At 38.7% G+C, this 26191-nt stretch overlaps 1 protein-coding gene and 1 pseudogene across 4 annotated transcripts; one reads left to right on the forward strand and one right to left on the reverse strand.

Annotated features, from left to right (window-relative positions):
- Positions 1 to 4688: 4688 nt before the first annotated feature.
- Positions 4689 to 22823, reverse strand: ttc29 (tetratricopeptide repeat domain 29). 3 transcript variants are annotated; one of them, XM_079894235.1, is made up of 10 exons: positions 22722 to 22823; positions 22539 to 22622; positions 20848 to 21017; positions 20098 to 20283; positions 19290 to 19502; positions 18955 to 19040; positions 18780 to 18871; positions 5311 to 5452; positions 4873 to 5101; positions 4689 to 4758 (listed from the first exon to the last, which is right to left on the reverse strand). In XM_079894235.1, coding segments are annotated over exons 1-10 (1293 nt in total). In that variant the 5' UTR covers positions 22811 to 22823; the 3' UTR covers positions 4689 to 4756. The 3 variants fall into 3 exon arrangements, with proteins under 3 accessions (XP_079750361.1, XP_079750362.1, XP_079750360.1); XM_079894236.1 differs by having other exon boundaries at positions 5311 to 5434; positions 20848 to 21023; XM_079894234.1 differs by having other exon boundaries at positions 20848 to 21023.
- A 1483-nt stretch (positions 22824 to 24306) lies between these two features.
- On the forward strand, positions 24307 to 25777 carry LOC307172846 (putative nuclease HARBI1; annotated as a pseudogene). The gene is made up of 4 exons: positions 24307 to 24737; positions 24908 to 25023; positions 25137 to 25248; positions 25336 to 25777. The product of its transcript is annotated as a putative nuclease HARBI1 (transcript).
- The last annotated feature ends 414 nt before the right edge of the window (positions 25778 to 26191 follow it).

Here is a 26191-nt window from a genome sequence, read left to right on the forward strand (position 1 = left end):
AAATACCTGATAAATCATAATTTATGCATGAAAACTTTTGTGCACAGGTTTTATGAGTGTACATACCTGAACATCTCATTTTGTGGTCTAAGAGAACGTCATGTTTTAAACGACACTTGAATGTGCATTTGTAATTAAAATGTTAAAAGTATATTTAAAAAAATAATATTTTTTAATATTTTAATATTTAGCATTTTGTGCTATAACAACTAAACCAGTCCATTTATTTCCTAAAATAACACATTGGCTGATGCATCATCTTCAAACACATGCTAAACTTTAAAGTAAATTTCAAGTCATTATGTTTTAATAATCTTTTGTCATGTTTTACAAATGACACTTATTTTGATGTGTTGACTAACATACTAAAAACATTTAAAGTACTTAATATAATAATATTGATATTGTAAGAAAGAAGAACAAAAGCTGAGATAAAACTCACCCTACAATAAAGCAATAAAACGCACCCTGGACAGAAGATCGCAAAGAAAGAGCACAGGCCATTGTCTCGTCCAAACTTTTCTCCTTCTTTATCTCTGCATCCCCTCTCTGTCACAGTGTCTGGTTTGTGTTTCCCCGGGTGTCCACTAGAGGTCTCTCTCCCTTACTGTCACCATTAATTCTGGAACTGCATTTCCCATGATCCTTTGTCTGTTCTCATCACTCATCATTGCACGCAGCTGTTTCTCATTACATTGTTTAGTTTCTGTGTATAAATACCCTGTCTGTTTTAGTCCTTGTCATGGAGTTGTCACATATTGTCACCACACTTCTGAGGTCTGTCTGTCTGTCTGTCTGTCTGTCTGTCTGTCTGTCTGTCTGTCTGTCTGTCTGTCTGTCTGTCTGTCTGTCTGTCTGTCTGTCTGGTCTGGTCTGGTCTGGTCTGGTCTAGTCTGTTTCTTGTTTTGTTTATTGGATTGATTATATGGACTTTGACCCTTGCCTGGATGACTACGATTTGGATTACACTTAATAAAACCCACTGCATTTGGATCTACTGTTTCCCGTGTGTGTTCCCGTGACACTCTCCCTCCTCAAGTCACTAAAAGTTCATTGAGATTGTCTATATATCACATATATGATGTATCTTGTGAATCTATTGTTTTTCCTTTTCATGTTTGGTATCATTTTAAATGTCCCAGTGCGATTGGTAAAATGGTCTTAATTTCATTGCAGTCATTGGTATTATGAGAGACTGATAACTTGGGAGAATTCTGTCCTCCTCTTTGGGTGGTGTCTCTTCAAGATATCTGATAATTCTCTCCTCTCCCTCAAAACCAGGTGTTACCCCCTGTGGTACATGAATTGACCCAAAACAACTCAAATATTTGTAGCCTACAACCCTTTTGTTCTGGTCTGGGTATTTAAGGTTAAGTGGCAGAGCAGACTGGGGGAACCTGCAACCAGGAAAACCCCCACACAGTGCTGTGTCAGTGTTTTCCCAAGTCTTATACTTGGAACACACTCACACAACACTGCATGTCTCTGTCAGGAATGCATTGCTTAGGCTACTCTTAGAGTCATCTTTGAGTAAGCCTAATTGATGTCATATATTTATTATTTCTGAATTGGCTTTTAATCATTTACTTGTGTAATTGGCATGATACATTTTTACCTGACAAATAAAATGTTATATTTGAATTATTCTTCATTATTCTGAAATCATTATTCATAGTAGATTAATGTGTAGTCTGGTGTTATTGCAAAACTATTCCAGGATAGATCAAACCGAAGGCACTAATGAATTGGAGCATGGAGCACGTCATTAAGGAGACCTTCCGATTTCTGATAATCACTGACTTAAAGGTCGGGTAGGTAGGAATTGTCTGAAAAACTTCTTTTCCAAATTTGTTTAAACTTTATTTATATATCAATACATAATTAAATTGTAAGTACTCTGAAAAAGAAAGTATAAAAATCGAGTGTCTGTAGACCTCTCACGACTGTTTTAAAGACAGCTCATTATTTCCATTCACTCCACCCCCTCCCTTCTGGGCTCCTTCCAAAGCCACGCCCCCAAAACACATGAACGCGCGACTCCGACCGCTGAGCTGGAGGACGCATTATTTACCTGTGACGAGCGGAGAGGAAGGAGCACAGTGCATGTAGTGACATCATGTCAGAATCACATGTAATAAAAAAATCTAACTTTATCATTATGAATATAAACAAATAAGATGTATTTTAGTACTCACTATCAGCTAGCATATTGATATTGGTAAAGTTTAAAATATATATTTTTTTATTCGCTTACGAGCTAGTTATATCTATACGGCAAAGCTAAAAACAGGTTGCATTGATACACGTTTTTCCATTACCATCAGTTACACTGTGATGAAGATGAATTTCGTGTAAGATTCATAACATATATGGTGTTCTGCATGTAAGAGTTTCCATGATGAAAGCATTGTTGACTCTGATGAGGACTAACGTTACACTCCAGAGACAAGTATCGCATCGTCAGCTCGAGGACAGGTCCGGGGTCGAGGGCGAAGCAGAGGAGGTCGTGCAAGCGGCCGTGCAACTAGGGTCCGAGGAAGTAGAGGCCGAGGACGGGGTGGTCGAAGTGCAGGGCAAGGAGCACTTCTTGGACATGAGGACCTGCGTCGAGTTTTGCATCTCCTATACCTAGGTTCCGTTCCTCTTGAATTCCTCAAATCAAACGGGTGCGCGCAGCCGCGCACGTGGGCAGATCCTTAGCAAAAGGGTGGTTGCCATGGTTGCGAGAGAGAGTGACAGTCGCCTAAGCCAATCCTTTGTTTTGTCCCGAATGGAAATAATGAGCTGTGTTTAATGCAGATTAAACGGTCTAGAGTCACTCGATTTTTATACTCTTTTTTTCAGAGTACTTACATTTTAATTATGTATTGATATATATAGAAAGTTTAAACAAATTTGGAAAAAAGTTTTTTATAAAATTCCTACCTACCCTACCTTTAAGCACGTTGCTTCTTGCGAATATTAAAAAAATTACACCTTTTGTTTTGAGTAAGCATAGGGCGACCAAGGTGTTGCGTGGTATCTCTGTGCCCAAGTAGCAGTGCTTCGCCTGTGCTTCACCCCAATATAGTCCCAAGTCTAGGACTGCCTAGGAAATCGCCTAGTCTTAATCTGCATTGCTATTTGTACTCGTTGTGAATACGCAGGTCACAAGAAGTAATTAGTTTTTTTTGTTACATTTTTTATCACTTTTACTCACAACATGCTAGCTGGCAACAAAGGATTCCATTCATTATGCTAAGCTAAACTAAAACAATTAGGGCTGTCAAAAGATTAATCGCGATTAATCGCATCCAAAATAAAGGTTTGTGTTTACATAATATATGTGTGTGTACTGTGTATAATTATTTTGTATATATATAAATACACACACATGCATGTATATATTTAAAAAATATTTGCATACATATACTGTATATATTTATATATAATTTATATTATATATAAATATAATTTTTTTATATATAAATTACACATTTTTCTTTAATATATACAAGCATGTGTGTGTATTGATATATACAAAATAATTATACACAGTACACACACATATATTATGTAAACAAAAACTTTTATTTTGGATGCGATTAATCGCGATTAATCTTTTGACAGCCCTAAAAACAATGCATGCACTGAGACAAAAATACGTTTGCCCACTTTCTAAATGTAGGAAAGACGGTGAATAAGCCCTATTTCAAAAAACAGTGGAGTGTTCCTTTAAGGGTAAAATAGTTCGCACTGCATCATCTGACTATTTCAGAAATGGGTACTTTTGTGATTGTGAGCGCACATTCGCGACATGATGTCTCAAAGAGATACCGGGTCCATAATGAATGAATAATTGAAAATATGGGATACTCAGAATAATCAAAGATCTAAATTAAATCATAATCAATATTTATGATTATTTTCAAATAAGAAACATGATCTAAATTTGAATATCATTTGAAATTGGAGTCAGATTTAGCGTAGAGCTAAAGTAATATTGAAATTAAATTATAATAAATTAAGTGAACTTCACTGGAGCGCTGAAAAGACCGCTGAAAAGACCGAAAGATATGGGCCAATGGGTGGTCTTTACAATATTATTAAAATTATGTTGACATTACATTTAAAGTTAATACATTTTAAATGTACTACATTGCAACTTCATCTTAACAAATGTGTTATTACAAATATGAGTACATCACATACTGTCACATGTATTTTCTGACTGGCTTGAGTTCTTGTCCCTGTGTTTTGGTTTGACCTAGTTTCCTTTTTTATCAGTTTTCCTGCCACTTGTTTGTTATTATGGTTCCTGATTAGTCCTCACCTGTCTGTTGTTCTGTTGATTGCCATCCGTGTGTATTTAAGCCCTCAGTTTCTTCAGTCCGTTGTCTTGCATTGATGCTGATATTGTTATGCTGGTGTGTTACTCTGTTCCCTTGTTCATAAAAATGATTTGCTTTCATTTACTTTCGTCTTTTAGATCATATAAAAAGCAAGTGTGACACATACACGTTTCAACAGAAATGACATTTAAAGTATATTTTAGTTTACCATAAATGATTGTCGTCAGTACACTTTACCCAAAAACAATAGAAGTAATTATGATTATAATTATATTTTTTCAGTAATAAATACTTTTTAAAAGTCTCTTGAAGTGTACTTCTTTAAAAGACAGATTTAAAACAGATAACAATTCTTTATTCAGCCTTCAAATAAACATTTCCCCTCCATCTTGTCTGTCCACTGCTCATCGTCGTCATTTCTTGCTCTCTGTTAAGAAAAGAAGAGTGTGAATTTGTGCATTATCTGACACACGAAAGCAATTCAGAAACCTCCAATATGGCAGAGAATTCAGCTGAACTGTTCAGTTGACCGTTCACTCACATGATGTAGCAGCACTGAAGTTATCCTCTCTTCTCTCCTTCCAGCTGATGATTTTCTGGATGTTCTGGCGTCCAGGATTCTCTATGATCATGTGATACGTCTGCATCATGCCGAGTGCACGGGCACTGCCCGCACACACCTGAGCCTTCTGCAGCTTGGGCACTGATGCCAGATTACATGCAATCTCATATGCACGTTCAAAATGTACACAAGCTCCATCATATTGCTTCTATGTAAACAAATAAGCACAGACACACACTTGTTCTAAGAATACTAAGATCTCGACACACTACAAACACTTCTAATGTGCACAAAGGCCCTGTACATCTGTCTAGATAGGCAGCTCACTAGGTTTTAGAGCAGTGTTAATGACTTCTTAACTCGTATGTCAATTGCAAAATTCTTAGTTGAAGTTATCAAGCCAAGTTTCTGTCTTACTCTAGAGTTGAGGATGGTTCCTAGACACATGCAGGCTTTCTCGAGGTTTCTGTCCTGTTTGCTGTTTAGAGAAATCTCAGCAAACTTCTCCAAATATTCTGTTGCTTCTGTTAGTTTGCCTTCACTGGAACATACAAACACACTTAAGTCATAGAAAGAAAAGGGGTCCGATTAGTCATTGTAGATTTGTAGATATACACATTCAGCAAGCAAGAACATATAGCTGCAAGCAGCAATTATTAGGGTCCAAGTACCATTAACCGTTTTTAATTGACTAAATACCAGTGACTAACAAGTCAATCAATTAAACCCACATATTTACATTGACCATGCAGTTACATACAGGTTTATCACTGTTTATCACTGTTATACTGCCACCTTCTGGCTAAAGTCCATTCCTTATATATACTAGAAGTCAAAAGCATAGGCACTTTCTCATTCTAAATTCTGCTTTCAGTCCCTCCTGTTCCTTCTCTGCTAATGTCTCTACTGCTAAAATGACTTACTACAACAAAATGAACAATTCCTCTGATTCTCGAATGTTTTTCAAAACCTTCTCCTCTCTTCTTAACCCTCCTCCTCCTCCATCAACAGCTGACGACTTTGCCACATTCTTCATAAATAAAACCACCATCAGTGGCCAATTCTTTCACGCCACAATTTGACACACACATCTTAAAGGGTTAGTTCACCCAAAAATGAAAATTCTGTCAGTAATTACTTACCTTCATGTTGTTCCAACCGCGTAAGACCTTCATTCATCTTCGGAACACAAATTAAGATATTTTTGATGAAATCTGAGAGCTGATCACTCCTCCATAGGCTTCTAGGTGACCGAAACTTGCTGGCCCAGAAAAGTTATTAAAGAGATCGTTAATATAGTCCAAGTGACTACAGTGGCTCAATCTTAAGTATATCAAGCGACGAGAATACTTTTTGTGCGCAAAAACAAACAAAAATAACGACTTTATTCCACTATTCATTTCCTTCTATCTGGGCCTCGAGTTGGTTCACGTAGTGTTTTTGCATAGCGCGTCTGTGTTGCACGTCACCACGTAGGCTCACTATTGGCCGACGCTGGTCATGTGTGTGATGCGTCTGACGTGCAACACAGACACGCTGCGCAAAAACACTACGTGAACCAACTCGAGGCCCAGATAGAAGGAAATGAATAGTGGAATAAAGTCGTTATTTTTGTTTGTTTTTGCGCACAAAAAGTATTCTCGTCGCTTGATATACTTAAGATTGAGCCACTGTAGTCACTTGGACTATATTAACGATCTCTTTAATAACTTTTCTGGGCCAGCAAGTTTCAGTCCCTTAGAAGCCTATGGAGGAGTGATCAGCTCTCAGATTTCATCAAAAATATCTTAATTTGTGTTCTAAAGATGAACGAAGGTCTTACGCGGTTGGAACAACATGAGGGAGAGTAATTACTGACAGAATTTTCATTTTTGGGTGAACTAACCCTTTAACAGTAAACACACACATTCTCCCCTCCTTCTCTCCGCTCTCGGAAGCAGAAGTCTCAAAACTCATCCTTTTTTAATCATCCGCTTGATTCTATCCCCACTCATCTCCTTCAAGCCATTTCTTCTTCAGTTGTGCCCGCACTCATTCACTTCATCAACACCTCTCTTCACACTGGTACTTTTCCCACAGCATTTCAGCAGGCTCGGATAACCCCACTGCTTAAGAAACCCAATCTAAATCCAGCACATCTATCTATAAATTACAGAAACGTCTGTCTGTCTGTCAGTCAGTGTGTCTGTATGTCTGTTATTCGCATATCTCAGCCCCAAGAAGGTTGTGGTTTAAAAATAAACATTGTGACATAAACACCCTGTCAGCTACACTGTTTACTTCTGAATATTATTCAAACTGTTTGCTCAAGCGTAGCATTTTTTCGGAGTTCACTGTGTAGCCTGCTCCCTGAATCGTCACACTTATTCATTTGTGGATGTTAACTGAATCTGTAAGTCAGCTACGCTGTTTACTTCTGTATATTATATCTATCTATAAATTACGAGAACGTCTTTCTGTCTGTGTGTGTGTGTGTGTGTGTTATTCGCATTTCACTCGAACCGTTAGTCCGATGGATTTCAAAATGCTACGGCATGAGTAAGTGCAGTGCCAAGTTTGACGTTGTTTTGATTAGAAATGCAAAATATATAGTTAAATATATATCGGTAAAAGAAGCACACACTGGCTTTTGCCGCTGGCCACTCCCCCTCTCACACACACACTGAGTGAGCACAGCTGGCCCCTCCTCCTCTCACACACACACTGAGTGAGCACAGCTGGCCACTCCCCCTCTCACACACACACTAAGTGAGCACAGCTGGCCCCTCCCCCTCTCACACACACACACACTGAGTGAGCACAGCTGGCCCCTCCCCCTCTCACACACACACACACTGAGTGAGCACAGCTGGCCACTCCCCCTCTCTCACACACACACTGAGTGAGCACAGCTGGCCCCTCCCCCTCTCACACACACACTGAGTGAGCACAGCTGGCCACTCCCCCTCTCACACACACACTGAGTGAGCACAGCTGGCCCCTCCCCCTCTCACACACACACTGAGTGAGCACAGCTGGCCACTCCCCCTCTCACACACACACTGAGTGAGCACAGCTGGCGACTCCCCCTCTCACACACACACTGAGTGAGCACAGCCCAGGACCAGAGACAGAGAGGGTCGAAGAAAGCAGCGGAGCTTAAGTAGCGTCAGAGCCGTCTACGGAGAGCCTTGGCACTCCCTATTAAGTCCTATTGTACCGAATTTTGGTTGTAGTTCCACTGGGGGCGCTCGCAGGCGAGTGCAGACTGAATGGGAGTCTATGGAGCTAGACGGCTAAATTTGTCTCTTTCACCCGATTGCCGTTGAGAAATCTCAGATTTTATTGTAGGTTTTGCAAGTTCAACATAGGTTATAGGTCGAAAGTTGAATGAACGAGTACTTTTCGATTTCTTACAGGTTGAGTTGTTGTTGCCCATAACATGCTAGTGAAGGATCCAAATTTAAGAATATGTTTAAGATCTGCTGATCTTACTTCCTTACATAACATCACATGAAAAACTAAGGTGAATTACACTGTATTGGGCATTCAAGGTGAACATGATGGCATCAATTTACTGATCAGAAGTCAGCTTTAAGTCAGCTGTCTAAACGTTGTAATAGTCAGGGGTTTTGTTAGTCTTTGATCTTCCAACTAAGAGTTGGACTGTGTGTGAATGTTACCTAGTCTAAGGTCTCGTGACCATTTGTTGTGTATACCATTTGGGGGGGGGGTACCATTATCTCAGTTGGGGGCAATTGCCTCTATTGTCTTTAGATGATTAGATTTAGTGGTTACCTCTAAGGCTGTGTGTATGTTTAGCACCTTTAAGGACAGCCCACTGAAAGACCTATAAAGAAACCATGTGAAGTATGTTAGCCAGAATGATTTGGGAAGAACTGCAGCCGCGTCAACGCGAAGTCCTCAATGAAGAATAACTTTGTTTGAACGTGATCCCCAACGTCTCCTGGTTTCTTGCTTCGACGAAGAAAAAGTTTTCAACACTAGCATTCTGCTAATGAACGCTGATTGGTCAGTGAAGGACTGATTATGACCAGAGATACCGCTTGATGGCATCGCGGCATCCGAAGCGGGACCAGAAACAAACAAAACAGAAACTCGTCTAGCACGTGTGTTTACCTGTGTCAGCTGTGTTGTCGATGCCTCGAGAGAGAAGAAAGTGCAGAGCACGAAAGCACCAAAGCGACTGAAGGATTGCCGTAAAGCAGTATCTCTGGTCGTACGATGTGTATGACGTCATTGACACTTTAAAAGACTTTTTAAAGTAAATAAGTGACTCTAAAAAATCTAACACCCAGCAATGTGTAATTTCTTTGCATCTCCTTTCGAATACAACATTCAAATTACTAGAAAAAAATTATATCCTGAGAAAAGTGGATTTTGAGGAGTATAGCGTCATAGATCTCCATTCATTCTGCACTCACCTGCGAGCGCCCCCACATGGACAGAGACGTGTTACTGCAGCCAGTCCAGAAACCGGAAGTAACCAGAGAGTGCCAATTCTCTTCATATTAGACATTCTCTGATAGCGTTTTCTCGGAGTTCACTGTGTATCTGCTCCCTGAATCGTGTAGTTCAATTGTCCACATTTATTGTATGTCATTATGTCAGTATCTGTATTTGCTTTCTACCATGCACAAATAAAAATGTCACTGAACTTTTGCTGTGTAATTGTAACAATGAGCACTCAAACACACCAAACCAACAATTACTAAAAACACACACAAAAACTGATTTTGCACGGGCACTTTGCACTGCTCCCTGAATCGACGCGCTTATTCATTTGTGGATGTTAACTGAATCTGTAAGTCAGCTATGCTGTTTACTTCTGAATATTATATTTCATTCTGGTGCGCTTAACGTTATCGTTTAGTTCACCAACTAAACATATCCTATTCAATGCGTTCACAGTCTCTTTCACGGGCATCATTTATAGTTTTTTGCACCATCAGTTTACATGTAACACATTGATGCAAAAATAAATGTACTGTATAAATACAAATGTTCAATTTATTTTTGTGTACAACAGTATTGACTTTTCTCAATCAATTTTTACCTACTGTCTGAATCTGTATTTAAAATGCTCAGTGTGAAACACAGACAAAACTGACATTCTTGTATTGTAGAGAAAGCAGTGTCAACAAAAAAGTAGGAAAAAACCCATGAAATTTGCATAACAAATATTTCCATGGTGGGAAAACATCTAAACATTCTGACCAGTGTGGCTCAGGCGATGACAAAAACACTTTTTATTTTGGTGCCATTGGCCAATTTATTGACACAATAAATAGGTTTTGAAGCATGAATTAAATGTTTTGGGTGAGTTACTACATTCAATACTACGTTCTGATGTTCAAGCAAATAGTTGTGACAATTGCACTTATAGTTTAGAGAATGTTAAGACTGTTTTGAAAAAATGTACAAAAAAAAAACCCGGAGCACTACCAGAACAATTCACTGGCCAGGGGTATTGATCTCAAAGTTTAACCCTCTGAGGTCGGCAAACGCGCGGGCGCGTTTTGCTGGATTTTCTCCACATTGTAGCACTATAAACTTAAATTACTCCGTCATTTATGGTCATACAGAAAAAAGAAATATAAAAAAAGAATCTGTGATATTTCTACTTTTGTATGTGTCCACTTACAATCAAATCAAAACATTGTGCCTTTGTAAAATAAAGAAAATGAACAGGGTGTGCGTTCTGCCTCTCCGTCGCAGTGAACTTTTTTTTCTTGAGCACGTCTATAAACTGAAACAAAACTCAGCGAATACTTGTCACACATTTATGAGCCATATACCCTTATAAACATTTAAGTGTGTACTTTTAAATGATCAGATTCAAACTGAAAACAAATATTCTCTGTTTAAGTAATTTGTATAAAACCAACAAGATGTCCAGCTTCTCAAACGCTTCCTAATTATTTTTTAATTCACCACGCCCACTCGCGCAAAAGAGATTCACATGCAAATCTCCACATGGAACGCGATCGCGCTCATTAGGCCTACAGTACCTCAAAAACAAAACACCAAAACACTTCACAAGTCTATGCTTTTAGACGCGCCTGAGCTTACATTGGATTTACATCAGAAGAAGAAGAATGCGATTTGAAGACAAGAAAGATGTAAGGTAAGAAATTCTTACATATTAGTTTGCTATTGTTGCATAAATTTCACATTGCAGTTGAACTGTTGCTAGATATATGGTGAATATTATAATATTTAGACCCGTGTTTACTGTTACTGTGTTTGTGGATATCTGCTCAAACGTAGATATGTATATGGTAACCATAATGTTTTATATTTGAGCGCGATCGCGTTTGAATGTATCATATTTTGGATCGTGATCGCGTTTGAATGTATCATATTTTGCAGCGTGATCGCGTTTGAATGTATCATATTTTGGATCGCGATCGCGTTTGAAAAGCAAACGGCTTCATGTTTTTACTATTATCTCATTTCATATCATCATAACGAATGGAAACATTTGAAGTAACATGATAATCAATATATTTTTCTCTAGCTTAGTTGTTACTGAAATCTTTTGGAAGATTTATACTGGTTATTGTTATTATTATTTTATCCAGCACTGCGCATAGCTTATGCCTACAAGGCACAACAAACCTGGTGTTCATTATATTATATTATATATTGTTGGAAACATTTGTGTGTGTGTGTGTGTGTGTATTCTGTGAATTTTAAAAAGCAATTTTAACCAGAAAAATCTAAAATTTATTCCCAAAATCGTGCAGGCCTTTCTCTTGATATCAGTATGTTCACTTTTTTTTTTCAGGGCCCAGATGCCACTGAGGACTTCAACATTCACATGAGTCTCTGTACATGAACATGGTAAAGTGAAAATCAAACACCTTGGAAATGAAAGGTATGTACAATGTTTTTAGGAATGGCACAAAGGTCTCTGTCTTTGGATCATTGTTTTCAATAAGTGCTTTTTTTGGCATTTGTTGTGTATCTTTGGACTATGTTGTGTTGTAAATAAATCCAAACAATTTAAAAGCCATTCTTTTTTAAATCTCCTCATTTACAGTATTGTGCAAGGTTGCTCAGAATGACAGGGCCTGATAGCTCCTAATAGGGCCGTTAGGGGAGGGTCTTTGTCTTTCTCAGGTGTGAAAAGCTTACATATTAATGACCTCCGCATAAAGCTTTTTCACACAAAACACGTCGTAACATTTTTAAATCAATATTGTCTTCTCTGAATGAGCAGTCAGGGTGATTTTCACATAGTTTTAGAGCAAATATTCTAGGCTACGTGATACAATTTTCAAAAGTCTTGGGAAGAAATAATCAGTATGGGTTTCATGGCCTTATTTCAGTGAGAATTTTTTCTTTGTATTTTCACAAACCACGCATAAATGTCATTATTTCAAAACTACAAACTTTTACATACATGCTGCTGATATATTATTGTAGCAGAGTTTGTGTTGAATACAGTGTAATTAGACTTTAGCCATGAAAATGTAAAAGTAACAGAAATAACCAGAAATGTCAGAGCATGTCAGAACACCTCCAGGGCCCAGAAAACAGTTCAGACCTCAGAGGGTTAAATCAGGCAAAAAAACTAAAAAAATTAGTAGTTAATAATATTTATTTATTTAAATATAATATGATGGACATTATTTTGGATAAGATAGATATGTTGACTGGGGCATGCACCAGTGAATCTGGATATAACACCTAACTACACTGGACACGGCACTCTCAACAAAATGGAGAAGTACATAATCAAATTCATGAATATTACATCATTTTAACACTATTAAAAATACATACTGAGTTACTGAAACAATCGTTGCCAGAATACACTTGTCTGTTAACAATGAGTTGACAGTTTGAATGTTCTTGTTCACTTTTATTTATTTTGAAGATCTGAGGTGAATTGTTGCTTTCAGTACGGCTATAAAAGTTTTTGTTAAAATGTTGTCACTGTTTTTTTGTGATTCAGTTCAAACTTATATGGTTTAAATGAGTGATATGTTAACTTTAAGCTAATATGGTTAGAATGTATCAATGCCACCTTGTTTAGCTAGCACATGAGGTTTTATCATGGCTGACAGGTATGGGGACTGTTGCAACTGTCCCCGTACAATGCATAAATATAAAACAGACCACATAGCAGTATTTTTAACATTTTGAAAAATCATTCATAATTTTTCATTCATCTGCACACAAGTTTTTACTTAAATATAATATAGTTCATCAAGTTTATGTGTGTGTGCGCACGTGTGCAGATGTCTGTGGCCATGCTTTGGTGCAAATGTGTGTTTATGTGCAGAGGAGGACACAGTGAATAGTTTAATTATCTATAAATATACATATATTTATCTTTCTTTTCAGTATGCTCAGAGTGAGAAAGAGGGTCACAGACAGAGGGGTTCCACTCTATATTTTGGAGAGAGCCTCTAACATTATCAGGGATGAAGGCAGAGCAGTCAGGGCAGTGGTGAGAGAGTTTGCCATCTGTCACACCACATTGTACAGGTTCCACAAAAAGAGAGGGAGACTGCAAGCAGAGGGACATGATAAGTTACCAGGTGTTGGCTACTGGAGCAGCAGGAGAGTGTTTACAGATGAACAGGAGAAGAGCGTCAGGCAGTATTTACAAAAGGCAGCTGACCTATACTTTGGGTTATGTCCCAAAGAGGTAAGAAATAAGGGGAAGACTGTTTTATTAAGGGACATGTTAATATGAGAGAGAAGTCTGAAAACAGAGAGGGAGGGACAGGATAGAATTAGGCCTAAAGATAATATGATGGATGGTTTTTACATTTTTAACACTTTTATTTCAGGTTAGGAGGCTTGCATATCAGCTGGCCACTCACTATGGGTGCAAATTTCCTGAGCAGTAGAGAGAGACGAGTATGGCTGGGGAAGATTGGTTTTCAGGATTTATGAAGAGGAACCCCAGTCTCTCAATTAGACGTCCACAAGCCACAAGCCTGTCAAGAGCATCCAGTTTCAACCAGGTGAATGTAGGAAAATTCTTTGACAATCTCAGCAAAGTTCTTGAGAAGCACAAGTTCTCTCCTCAGAACATTTGGAACCTCGATGAGACGGGCATTACAACAGTCCAGACACCCGACAGGATTGTGGCCAGACGTGGGGAGTAGCAGGTAGGGCTCTTACCTCAGCTGAGCGGGGCACACTGGTCACAATGGTTTGTGCAGGGAATGCAATTGGCAGTACCATACCACCAATGTTGATTTTCCCACGGGTCCATTTCAAGTCCCACTTTGTCCGAGATGGACCCACTGGCTGTATAGAGACAGCCAATCGCACTGGATGGATGCAAGAGGCTGACTTTATTGTGTATTTAAAACACTTCCAGCTGCACACTCGTAGCTCCCCAGAGTGCAAAGTCCTGCTTATTTTGGACAATCACCCCTCACACCTTTCCATCGAGGGTGTCAACTTCTGCCGCAGCAATGGCATTGTGCTCCTGTCGTTGCCTCCCCATTGCTCCCATAAAATGCAACCTCTTGACAGGACTGTCTACGGGCCATTAAAAAAAGCAGTAAATTCTGCCTGCGACTGCTGGATGAAAAGTCATCCTGGCATGACAATGACCATATATGACATCCCAAGCATTGTCAAGGAGTCTCTCCCTGTTTCAGCAACACCTTTCAAAAGGGACATTTTTAAAGACCATGAATTTTCCCCTTCTCTGGTCACTGATCGGCCTCTACTCCCTACCTCTGGGTCTCCTTCAGCTGCTCCTGCGGCCTCCACGTCTCCACCAATAGCCTCACCTGTTGCCACAGCCTATGCGTCTCCACCTGCTCATGTGCCTCCTTCAGCAGCTCCTGCGGCCTCCTCCTGTCCTGCTACTGCCTCACCTGCTCCTGTGGCTTCCACATCTCATCTGCCAGCCCCACCTGAAGCCTCCACATCTCATCTGCCAGCCCCACCTGAAGCCTCCACGTCTCATCCGCCAGCCTCATCTGAAGCCTCCACGTCTCATCCGCCAGCCTCATCTGAAGCCTCCACGTCTCATCCACCAGCCTCACCTGCTTGCTTTTCTCCAGAGGCTATCCGGCCACATCCCAAAGCAGGGCCCAGAAAAATGACCACCAAAGGCAGAAAACTGCGCTCCACTGCCATTCTGACTGACACTCCAGAAAAGATTTCATTGGAGATCGAGAAGAACAACATTCTTCTCAAGAAGGCAAAAAAAAAAAAAGAGTTGGAGAGAAAAAAGTTACAAAAAAAGGGGGAAAGAAGAGCAAAAAACTGAAGAACGTAATGCCTGAATCAGAATCAGAATCAGATGAATTCTGTATCGTTTGTCTCGAGAGTTATTCAAGGTCGAGGGAAGTCTGGTTACAGTGCTGGAGCTGTATATCCGCTGTATATCCTGGGCAGACCAGGATTGCACCCCTGGAGGTGATATGTACACATGTCACAACTGTGACTCTGACTGAAACCAGAGTATTATATTATTGTTGATATTACAGTTTTGACAGTTGTTAAAATGAGAGTGATTGCTGTAAAGTTACTATCGTTAAAGTAGATGCAAGATGCAGTTATATTGTTGACATTACATTGTTAACCTTTGTTTTGCTAAAATGAAAAATGATAATATAAAATATAGTTTAATAAAAAAAAAAAAAAATAGGCTAAATAAAAGTTAATTGCCTCACAGATTGTTCCATTCTTCTTATTTTACTAAAAGCCTACTGTATTTTATATCAATTTGAATATTTTACATCTGCACATAAGGCCTACTCATCTAGAAAAATATATAATTGTCATCTAATCAAAGCTGATGAATAAATAACAGTGTAATATTATTACAACTTAAATTTTTGATAATAATCATTTTGCTAAAACTGACATATATTGTATTTGTAACATGTTGCAACCATCCCCAAACAGTGTTGCAATTGTCCCCGGGCACGGGGTCAGTTGCAACATCTGACTCCTTACATTCAAATGCAAATTGTGAAAAATGTAGATTCTGGAATAATCTTTAAATGGTTTAGACTATTAACAGACAGATGTAAGTTTATTGTATAAACAATTGGTTTGTCTAATCCAAACCGTCTCTGAGTAACAGAGCCAAATGCAAAAAGTGTTGCAACTGTCCCCGGTCTCCCCTACGGTTCATGTGAACTCGGGTACGGTTCGCTGCTGATATGAACGCAATCGAACCAAACCGTGGATGTGAACCGCTATTGCTGACGTATAAATGTGTCGCCGTCTTTGAAACGTTTTCAGAATTTTTGCGGCAGACAGACGCAAGTGTGTTTCTGTATGTCTATGTTGAAAACAAAACCAAAGGTTAAAAAAAAGAAGAACAAATGTCAACCGAGCAAGTATATCCATTTGGGCGCCTTTTCATTCGCGGTTACCAAGCAACACCATTACGCCAGGTGCAGCCTGATGACGCAAGCGTACCGCGGTTCGGATAGAAATAATATAATATGAACACAGTCCATCGGGGGCAGGGGGCAGGGGGCAGGGGGCAGGGGGCAGGGGGAGAGGGGAGCAATCGAACTCCGGTTCGGAACAGGCAATTGAACCAAGTGTGAAAGCGCCCTAAAACTCACACAGACGCTTTTAACATTAAATAAAGCACATAAACAGTAGCCTACCTGAGATTATCATACCTGTTCTCCGCGACATCGCAGAAATAGAAACCGTTTCTAAAATAGAATCGTCACGTGTTGCCGTCGCGGCTGCTTAGGACAAAAATTCTGATTAACATGGAAAAGATACATTTTATCGTGCGTCGCGGTGTCGCGTGTAGTTAGGACATGTTGTAAGGCCGCATTTTCATTACATGGTTCAAGTGACACAATTCAGATTTTTTTTCCTCCCATATAGCACAGATCAGAAATGACCTGAGAATGTGTAAGCAGAAAAAAAGCACATGGTTTCATATGTGGAAATAAATTTGATATGAATCGGACACGTGCGTCTGGCATGTAATGCTGTGTACACACCAAAAGATAATCGGGCAGATTTTGGGCCGATTTCCCCCCTTCCGACAATCCTAGCTATGTCCCGATTATCTTGATGGTTCAACAGATTATCTTATCAGATTTTCCCTTGGTGTGAGGTGTGTTAAGAGTGTCCGAACTTGCTCGGAAGAACGTCGGAGCCGCCCCGATCGCGAATCGTAAATATTCAACATGTTCAATATTTACGATCAGAAATCCTGATGTGTGGGGGGAACTCCGAGGACAAACGCGCGCATGTTCTGGAGATTATCACGTGAAACAAAACAATATCCAATCAGAAAGCGAGATGATGGAAGACACGGTCATTCTCACACACACACACACTTGCAGGAAGCTGAGTGTTAAGGGTTCAGTGAGGTTCTATAGAGGGATTAAATAACTTTTTCTAAAGAGACAATAAATCCAATAAAGAATAAATAAAGACAATAAAGAATGAATATATTTCTGTATAAAAGGTTATATATAATGGTGGGAACAATGTTTTTTTTCACGTGAATTTTTTGTGAAAATCATTCCAAACACTATCATTGCAATTTCTTCCTGCATATCATCCGCCATGCTTATTCTGAAGTCGTGCGAGATTTTGCAAGACTTCCTATGTTCACAGTCGAGACTCTGGTTGAAAATCTGTTCGTGTGTGGTGTGCTGTATTTGTCACATCATGGCACACCACACACTATAGGAGCAAAACGCTTAAATCTAGGATTTTTTGTCCTCATGTTTGTGGTCTATCACATTTTGAAAATCTTATAAGATGTAAAAAAATCTTTTGGTGTGTACCCAGCATAAGCTCGGATATTCCTCTGTCAATGCGAGTCGTACGTTATTGAAAAAGCGACGGTGGCGAAAAACACAATGGAGGACAAAGTCTCAACCCAATGTTTTGCTGACCTTTAAAGATGGTGCGGAAAGCAAAAGCTTGTATTATCATTTTATCTACATCCATTGCAAATCACGCCATTTTTACTTCCTTTTCAGCCTAAGCTTTTCCGGGTCGGTGCATCTACCTTGGGTTGTTGTATAGTGTAAATGCAGATATCATAGTTGAGTTACTGTTAAAAGAAGATGTAAGCTGGTTAGTCAACTAATCGGAATTGGGCATCAAGACCTGCAGTGTAAATGAGGCCTGGTCATGAAATATAATCACTAAAGTCCACATATCTAATTGTCTGCTCTGTCACATTCCTCATTTAGGAGGTTTCACATTATAACATTTACATTTCTGCATTCGACTTTTATCCACTGCAAATTTAATCCCATTCTATGTATACAGTAGCATGGAAATCCAGACCTAAATCTAAAAGATTAATGGTCTGGCATCGACTAATGAAAATCGCCCAGCTCGAGGGGCGGCACCAAGCGTGCATTTGAAAATCTCACTGCACGCAATTGGATAACACTACGACCAATCACAACAATAAACCCCAGCTACCAGCGGAGCTAACTGGTATACTCTTACCGTATCCAGTCAGCAAAACAGCAAAAACGCCCTTCTTGCAAAGGAACGATTCGAGCGGCGTCTTCTGTTCCTGTTTTAGATAAAAAGCCAAGTCTAACTCATTCATTGTAGCGGCCAAAGCCGTTTCAAACAACTGGTGTTCATCCAGAGCCATCTTGCAATGTTTACTAATGACTTCGACGTCACAGCGCTGTCGTCATCTGTTTAGCTCGCCTCTGGCCCGCCTATATCAGATAACCCGATGTGATTGGTGCAGCTCAGATCGAGGGGCATATTTAATGAGCATCATTACTCGACACCAGAGTAACTTAATGAGCATCATTACTCGACACCAGAGTAACTAACTTGTGCTCTCGCGAGAACTCTGGATTACCAGGGTATGTATACAGTACTTGCATTGTGTGATTGTGTATATGACTACATAATATGAAAGTGTGTGCATCTACCTCTCCAGAGATTTGGCAATGGCTTCATATGCTCTTCCAAGGCTGTCTGTATTTTCAAGTGCTGTGGAGATCTCAATACACACGCTAAAAAGCTGACACAAGCAACAAAAACCTCAAAGATCAAATAATTCAGAATGAAAAAACAGAGTTTGTGAGTGCTGTAGTCTATACGGACCTGTTTAGCAGTCTTCTGGTCTCCTGTGCTCTGATAGGCCAGGCCCAGTCGATAGGCTGCCTCTCCTTCTGATCCTCGGTCTCCCGCTAGAAGTCAGCAGGAATCGAAACAAAGGGTGTGAGTGAGTCAACTGTACTTTAAGGGACTTGTGCTTTTATTGCTGGAGGTCTGAAGTGACTGTATTGTTGGTTGAAGTGGAAATTAGTGCTGCTGTCCCAACGTTATTCTGGACTGCACAACTGGCCAAACTTTTGATATAAAACACGTCATTCTAATTTTATAAGGAATCGCTAATTATGAACATTCAGAAGGAGGAGTGAAGTGGGTGTGCATACACTCTTTAGCCATCTCATAGGCCTTGGTGAACATCTTAATGGCGTCTGCATAGTGTTGGTCCTGAAGCAGTGTCTGTGCCAGCAGTGTATAGACCCTCTGGAGCTCCTCACATGAGCGTGAGTGATGCATGCGCCCGCTGGTGTCCTGCCATGCCCGGCCCATGGTCAGGTGGTAAAAGGCCTCATAATGCTCTCGTGCCGGCTCAAGCTGACCTGCAACACACATGCACAGCATTGCTACAGTTAATCAGAAAAGAATTTGAGATTTGTTTATGCTTAGCATTACCTATACTAAACTATATTTAGTCTATCTTAGGATCAGAAAGATTTGTTTGCAGTGTGACTTGAATATTATGTTCATAACAATTTGGGAACCCCCCCCCCCCCAAATACTTTTCTTATTTTATACAAAAAATAAAACTTATTTTATTCGTTATGGACAGACAGACAGACAGATATATAGATAGATAGATAGATAGATAGATAGATAGATAGATAGAACTTGCACTTTGAAACATTTTTTAAAGTTTGCATTCTAAGGCCTTAAAAACGCCTTTGTCGTGTAAATGAACAGCCAGAAAGCATTAAAAGTTTTCTGTTTTCAGTTAAAAAACGGCCCCTAAATTAACAAGTAATGATTTTTGGACAATCACTTTCTTCTAGAGCTGCTGTACAGCCAAAACAATCTTTGTTGCATTAATTTCCTGTTATCACTGTAAAGCTGCTTTGAAACAATCTGCATTGTAAAAAGCGCTATATAAATAAAGGTGACTTGACTGCCATATATTGAAGGACTGCTGTGTGTTACCCTTCTCTAAATACACTTGGCCCATGTGTAAGTTGGCCTCAGCCTCTCTTTTGCCAGAGTCCATTTTGAATTTGCGAGCTGAATGGAGGGCCAGCTGAAAAAAATGATGCTTCAGCCATTCGTCCTCCGGCTCAGTGAAAAACTGGGCCAAAAACAAGTGGTCCTCATACGCCTCTGCATACTGTCCTAGAGCAGGAAAGACAGAGATGCAGATGATTTCATAAAATATCCATCTTTTATACGGGAAGAGAGCCAATGTACATTTACTGATTATATATATTTAGACATAAGCATGCTCAAGATGATATATAATATGATATTTTAGCAAAAGTAACAACTGTTACATACTGTTTAGTTATAACTACTGTTTTGAAGTTAAGAAGATTGAGTAAACTCCCAGCTGTCATCAGATTTAAAAATTTTTTTTTTAGAATAGGCCTATATAAAGTAGGCCTACATCTGACTGAATAAGCCTTTAATGTCATTTATTACCCCTAAATCAAATGCCTCTTTAAAATTATGCATCACATTAATTTGTACATTAAATGAATTACAGTGATTGAACAATCAAATCAGAAATCACATAATCAAAGAAACAGGCTACATTTCAAAATACTGACTATATATAAACATTCAGAATGACCAATCAAATATAGGTTATGTTTGCAAAGATGTTTCCATTTTTTATTATTAAATTTAGAAATCTATATTACAAAACAGTAACAACTCAATCTAATGATCCATAATTACCGGCTCTTTCTGCGGTCTCAGCCCGGGTGAGGTGGTGTTGTATTGTCTGTAGTTTGTGTGGATGTTCCTCCGCTTCCTTCCAGCGCTGCAGAAGCGCAAACAGCTCCGCAAACGAGCGGTGAAAGCCCTCGCGCAGCACCACCACACACACATTCTGACGCAAAGGCTTCCTGAATCTCAAGAGATACAGCAAACGTGAAATCATGAATGAATGTTTACAAAAAATGAGGGAAATTTACCAAAGAAAAAAGTTTTATTTAAACTTGAAAGGTTGCAGGGTGGGTATAGCTTGAGAGAAGAAATAAACTTTAAAAAGCTTAAAATAAGAACAACTCTAAAAAGTATGTGCATCATGTTTTGGGGTGAGGTTGTGGAATGGTTTGGAGCAGGTGTTAAAACAGTACAAACATTAAACAGTTTAAAAAGTTATATAAAACACTTTATTAAAAGGATTGTGAGTGCGGGTTATAATAATACTGATTGCATTGGGATATGTGAATATAGGGTGAAGGGTTGTTTGGTGCTAAATGTAAAAGTTTGGTTGGTGTTAAAAATTACGATTGTTATCTTTCTATGAATATAAAATTAGAGAGAGAGAGAGAGAACATACAGTTATGACGTGATAAATAGCCATGATTATGACTATGAAATAAAAGTCAAAATTATGAAAAAAAGTCATAGCCTAATAATGACATACTAAGTCATAAATAATTATGAGATTAAAAATTTGAAATTATGACTTTCTATGTCTTATGACTTTTTATGTCATAAGACTTTGTCAGGTTCCGACATTTATTACATTTTCAGTACTTTGTTATGTCTTATACATCTTAATTGTGAATGTCTTAATTGTGAATACGTCTTAATTGTGAAATTGTGAATTGTCAAAATTTTGACTTTTCGTCTCATAAATATAACTTAGTATGTCATAATTTTGATGATCTAATTTTGATTTACTAAATTATTATTTTTTTTTTTATGTGGCGGAAATGGGCTTCTATAACACACATGACTTCTTACTTCATATTAGAAATAAGGTAAAGAAATATCTTTTAAACTCATTTACCGATTTTATCCAGCTAATCATTATTTACAAAAAATTTAAAAAGATATCAATTTAAACGGTACTTTCTGAAATAATTATCACAGAACCACCTTGCATTTATTTTGGCATTGTACTTTTTCTGTTATACTGTGGTGTAAGGGTACAGAACTTTATTAATGCATATATTCAGTGTTCAAAACCTCTCTCTCTTATGGGAAAATGCACTCTTTGGTTTCACGGATTGTCCTGAAGAAGATGAAAAATAATTTTATTTAATTAACTAACTTATACTTTTGACCAAATTATACATATATTGATAAATGCAAGTTTACCAATCAGAAACCCAATTTTATGAGTTTGTTTACTGAAGTAAGGCTGTATGTAAACAGTATTAGAGAGTATCTGAATAAGAAAGCTGTCAAGACTTAAAAAATCTGTGAGCTTTACAAAATATTTATTTGATATTTGTATGCCCGAATATAGCTTTATTCTGATGTTTATATTATTATCCCATGGCACCCTTTTCTTTTTATTTTCTTTTTTATATTTTGTATTGTATGCATAAGGTTTAATACTTGTATTTGTACAAAATGTATGTAACTTGAATAAAAAAAAGAAGAAGAAGAAAAAAAGCATGACTTCTTACTGCGCAATCTCGTGCTCGGTGAGGATCTGTGTTTTCTCTTCAGCAGGATCGATGGGATTCTCCTTCATCCATTCCCGGAAGGACCTATACTTAATAATAAAAAAAAAAGTCTGCATCTCGTTGGAAGTCAAAACGTGTCAAGTCAGTGAAGTTTCTGAGTTTATAATCAGAGCTTAACGTTACTTGGATGTTGGTGTTTTCCTGTGTTTATGTGGATTATGAATGTCTGGGAGGAGAGGAGTCCTCGAGCCGCGAGCCACTGCTGAAGACATGCTGCGGGTTACTATTACACATGTGAAAACAAGTTATAGTTACTTACATTCCGCTAATGGCAGTTAACAACAATTCTGTGACAACAAATGATTTAAAACAGACACGAGTAAGTTCACTACGAAAAGTTAGCTGCGATTTACCTCTGTCAGATTTGTGACTTCTGTAACCTGTTAACGTTAAGATAAAGGAGTTCCGTTGCCATGGCGACCAAACTGACTACTTCCGCTCAACTGTCTGTCTATCATTTATATTTTGTGAGGAAAAATTTAGGATTAAGCATAATTAGAACAATCTATTGACTTGCACTGATTTTGTACGTTTTAGGTCAAGAAACCACAATGTACTTTATAATTCCCTGACATTGATCTGCCCTGGTTACCACACGGGGTCGCTGTATACTCAGTAATGCGTGTATGTTTATTCAACTTTTAATAAAAAAAAAATATATATATATATATATTCGTCGTTGTTACTGTATGTCTCAGTAATATATCATTAATAGTAATAATGTATAATTATATTAATTAACATGCCATAGTAATTATATATTACTACATCCGCACTCGCACCGGATGTCTTTACTCTTGTGGCGCGCAGCCATAGATATATACACTATGGCGCGCAGCCAGGAGACTGACTGGAATATTTACCTCAGAATTGACCTCATGTTTATTTCTGCTTATTCAGGTAGAGGAAGTACACAAACACACATATATGAATGATTAATAGTTAATAGTGTCATCATATATGTTTAAATTACTAGCCTACATATACGTTTTTTTTTTATAATGTGCCATTAACAGGCTGGCTCATTTTTGAGTCAACAAGAACGATTCTTGCTCTTAAGGTGTTGCCACCTAAAACTTGGTGTTATTAAACATTCAAATTGTATTAGAGATGTTTTTATGTCGATGTGAAACCAAGCAATAGGCTACCTTTATACAACAACACTAAGCAACACAATATACCATTAGTGATTTTAATGTATCTTTATTTATCTTCTAAAGTCATTAATTACAGTTATTTCTTGAATCACAGCTGGACAGGACACCAACATGTGTCAGCGTTTCTGAAAAACATAAGACTTGGTAAGTTTGTTTAATTCCTAGTAATCAAAACGTCTTTTTCAATGAATAAGTTCAAATTTTCTGATCCAGGGTTTTTTCAGGGTTTACATTTGTCTGGATTTGTCATCCAGACCAATTTCTTTTCAGGTAAAGTGAGCCACCTGGGGCCTATACCACGAAGCCGGTTTAGGTGGCTAGCCAGCTATGTTCCAGTTTAGTTTCTGCCTACTCTGGGTTTTAGGTACTTTGAAAGTAGCTTGGCTGTAATCGGTGTTCGTCGCCATGGTATCTTACGCTGCACGGCTAACCTGCTCCGGGGCAGGTTATGTTCTGGATTCAAGATCTTAGACTGAAGTTTGACCAATCAGCTGTGAGCAAAGAAACATATAGGTGACGTAACTAATTCCCAGCGTCTGTTCTCTGTTGCAATGGCTTCACCTTTTCTCCCAAATCCTGTGGACATCTCAGCGCAAATTGTTAGACGAGCACTTCGTAGAGAAAGAGTTTTTAGGGACAGACAACATCCATTTGATTTTCCTGATACGTACTTGTATACAGATTTTCCGTGGAAGGAATGTCTTATCTTTGTGAATTTCTTGAGCCGCACATAACAAATGTGACTCGTCGAAGCCATGCCTTTACTGTACCGCAAATGGTATGTATTGCGTTGCGTTTTTTTGCAAGTGGTACATACTTGAATGCGGTCGGTGATGCAGAGAATCTAGGTCTGTCGAAAAACACGGTCTGTCGAACAATTCGCAAGGTGGTCCTCGCTCTGCAGGGGTACATAAATAGCTTCATTGTTTCCCTGGACATTTATCGACCATGTCCATAAAAGAGGGCTTTTATAAAATTGCTGGTAAGATATCTTGATAGGGTGACATCACATGAACAAATTAACCTTTCACACTAATTTTTTTTCTTCTTCAAAAAAAGCATATTTCACACTTAGAAATCTATTATACAATAGTCTGCAGTAGCTACCTGTTAAGAATGATTTTAAATATATATTTTTAATTCCTATGATAGGATTCCCTAGAGTCATAGGAGCAATAGACTGCACACATGTTGCAATCTCCACAGTTCTCGGAGAACATGAGGCAGATTATGTGAACAGAAAGTCCTTTCACAGCCTTAATGTTTAGGTAGGGCTACTATATAGCCTATGTGAAGTGATTTTTATTTGCATTGAGATCAATCTTTAAATAAATAGTAACTAACAGATAGGACAATTATTTACTGTACATTTCATCTGCAGATGACTTGTGATCACGAATGCATGATCACAAGTTTGGATGCCAAATGGCCTGGCTCAGTGCATGACTCACGAATTTTCCGTGAGTCTATTTTGTGTCAGCGCTTTGAGGAAGGCAAGTTAACTTTGGTACAGTACACTTTAAAGTTTTAATTTTAATAGCAAAACTTACACAATTTTCCCCTTTTCTGTTCTATGACAGGGCTTTTTGATGGCCTGTTGGTAGGAGATAGAGGTTATGCATGCCAGAGGTTTTTGCTGACCCCCTATCCTGACCCTCAGACAGGGCCACAAAACCGCTTCGATGTGGCCCTCAGTAAAACTAGGGTCAAGATCGAGATGACCTTTGGCATCCTAAAGGCACGTTTCAACTGCCTTAGGCGTTTAAGAGTATCACCAGAGCGGGCATCACAGATAGTGGCTGCATGTGCCATTCTGCATAATATAGCCACTATCAGAAAGGAGCGAGTACCACCACAAAACCAGCTTCTCCCTGATGAAATTGACCCCATCACACTTGACCACCCAGCTGGCGCAGCTGTCAGAGATGCAATCAGAACACAATATTTTACTTAATAAAAGCACACTGACACTGCAGTTAAGTCTCAAACTGTTTTATTGGTCATGTGGCTAGGGAGGAAGAAAGAGAGCAAGAAAATTACATTAATAAAAATTCATAGTGTTCATACTAAAGGGTTACTTGGTTAAAAAAAAGTTCACATACTGAGATCAGTTTTTTCCAGCTGTTTGATCTCCAATTTAATTTTTTTAATTTGGAGCCTCCTCAGCTCACAGTCCAGCTCCTTCAGTGAACAGTCTAGTTCTAGACTCCTTTTGTAAAGGGCCCTGACTGAGTCTGTTTCCACCTGAAACAATTCCACCACAAACAATCATTACACCTTTTCTGGAGGCTCATCAAATCACAAAAAGTGGCATGACTTTCTACAAACACAGGACTGACTGTAATTTATGTCAAGGGTTTAAAGCATTACCTTGTACACATTCCTTCTGTAGCCCATTGAGGTAGAGGCTTCAGTTTCTGGGGCAGGGTGTGAAAA

This window comes from Squalius cephalus (assembly GCF_949319135.1).
Source record: "Squalius cephalus genome assembly, chromosome: 15".
In the NCBI taxonomy this organism is placed as follows: Eukaryota; Metazoa; Chordata; class Actinopteri; order Cypriniformes; family Leuciscidae; genus Squalius; species Squalius cephalus.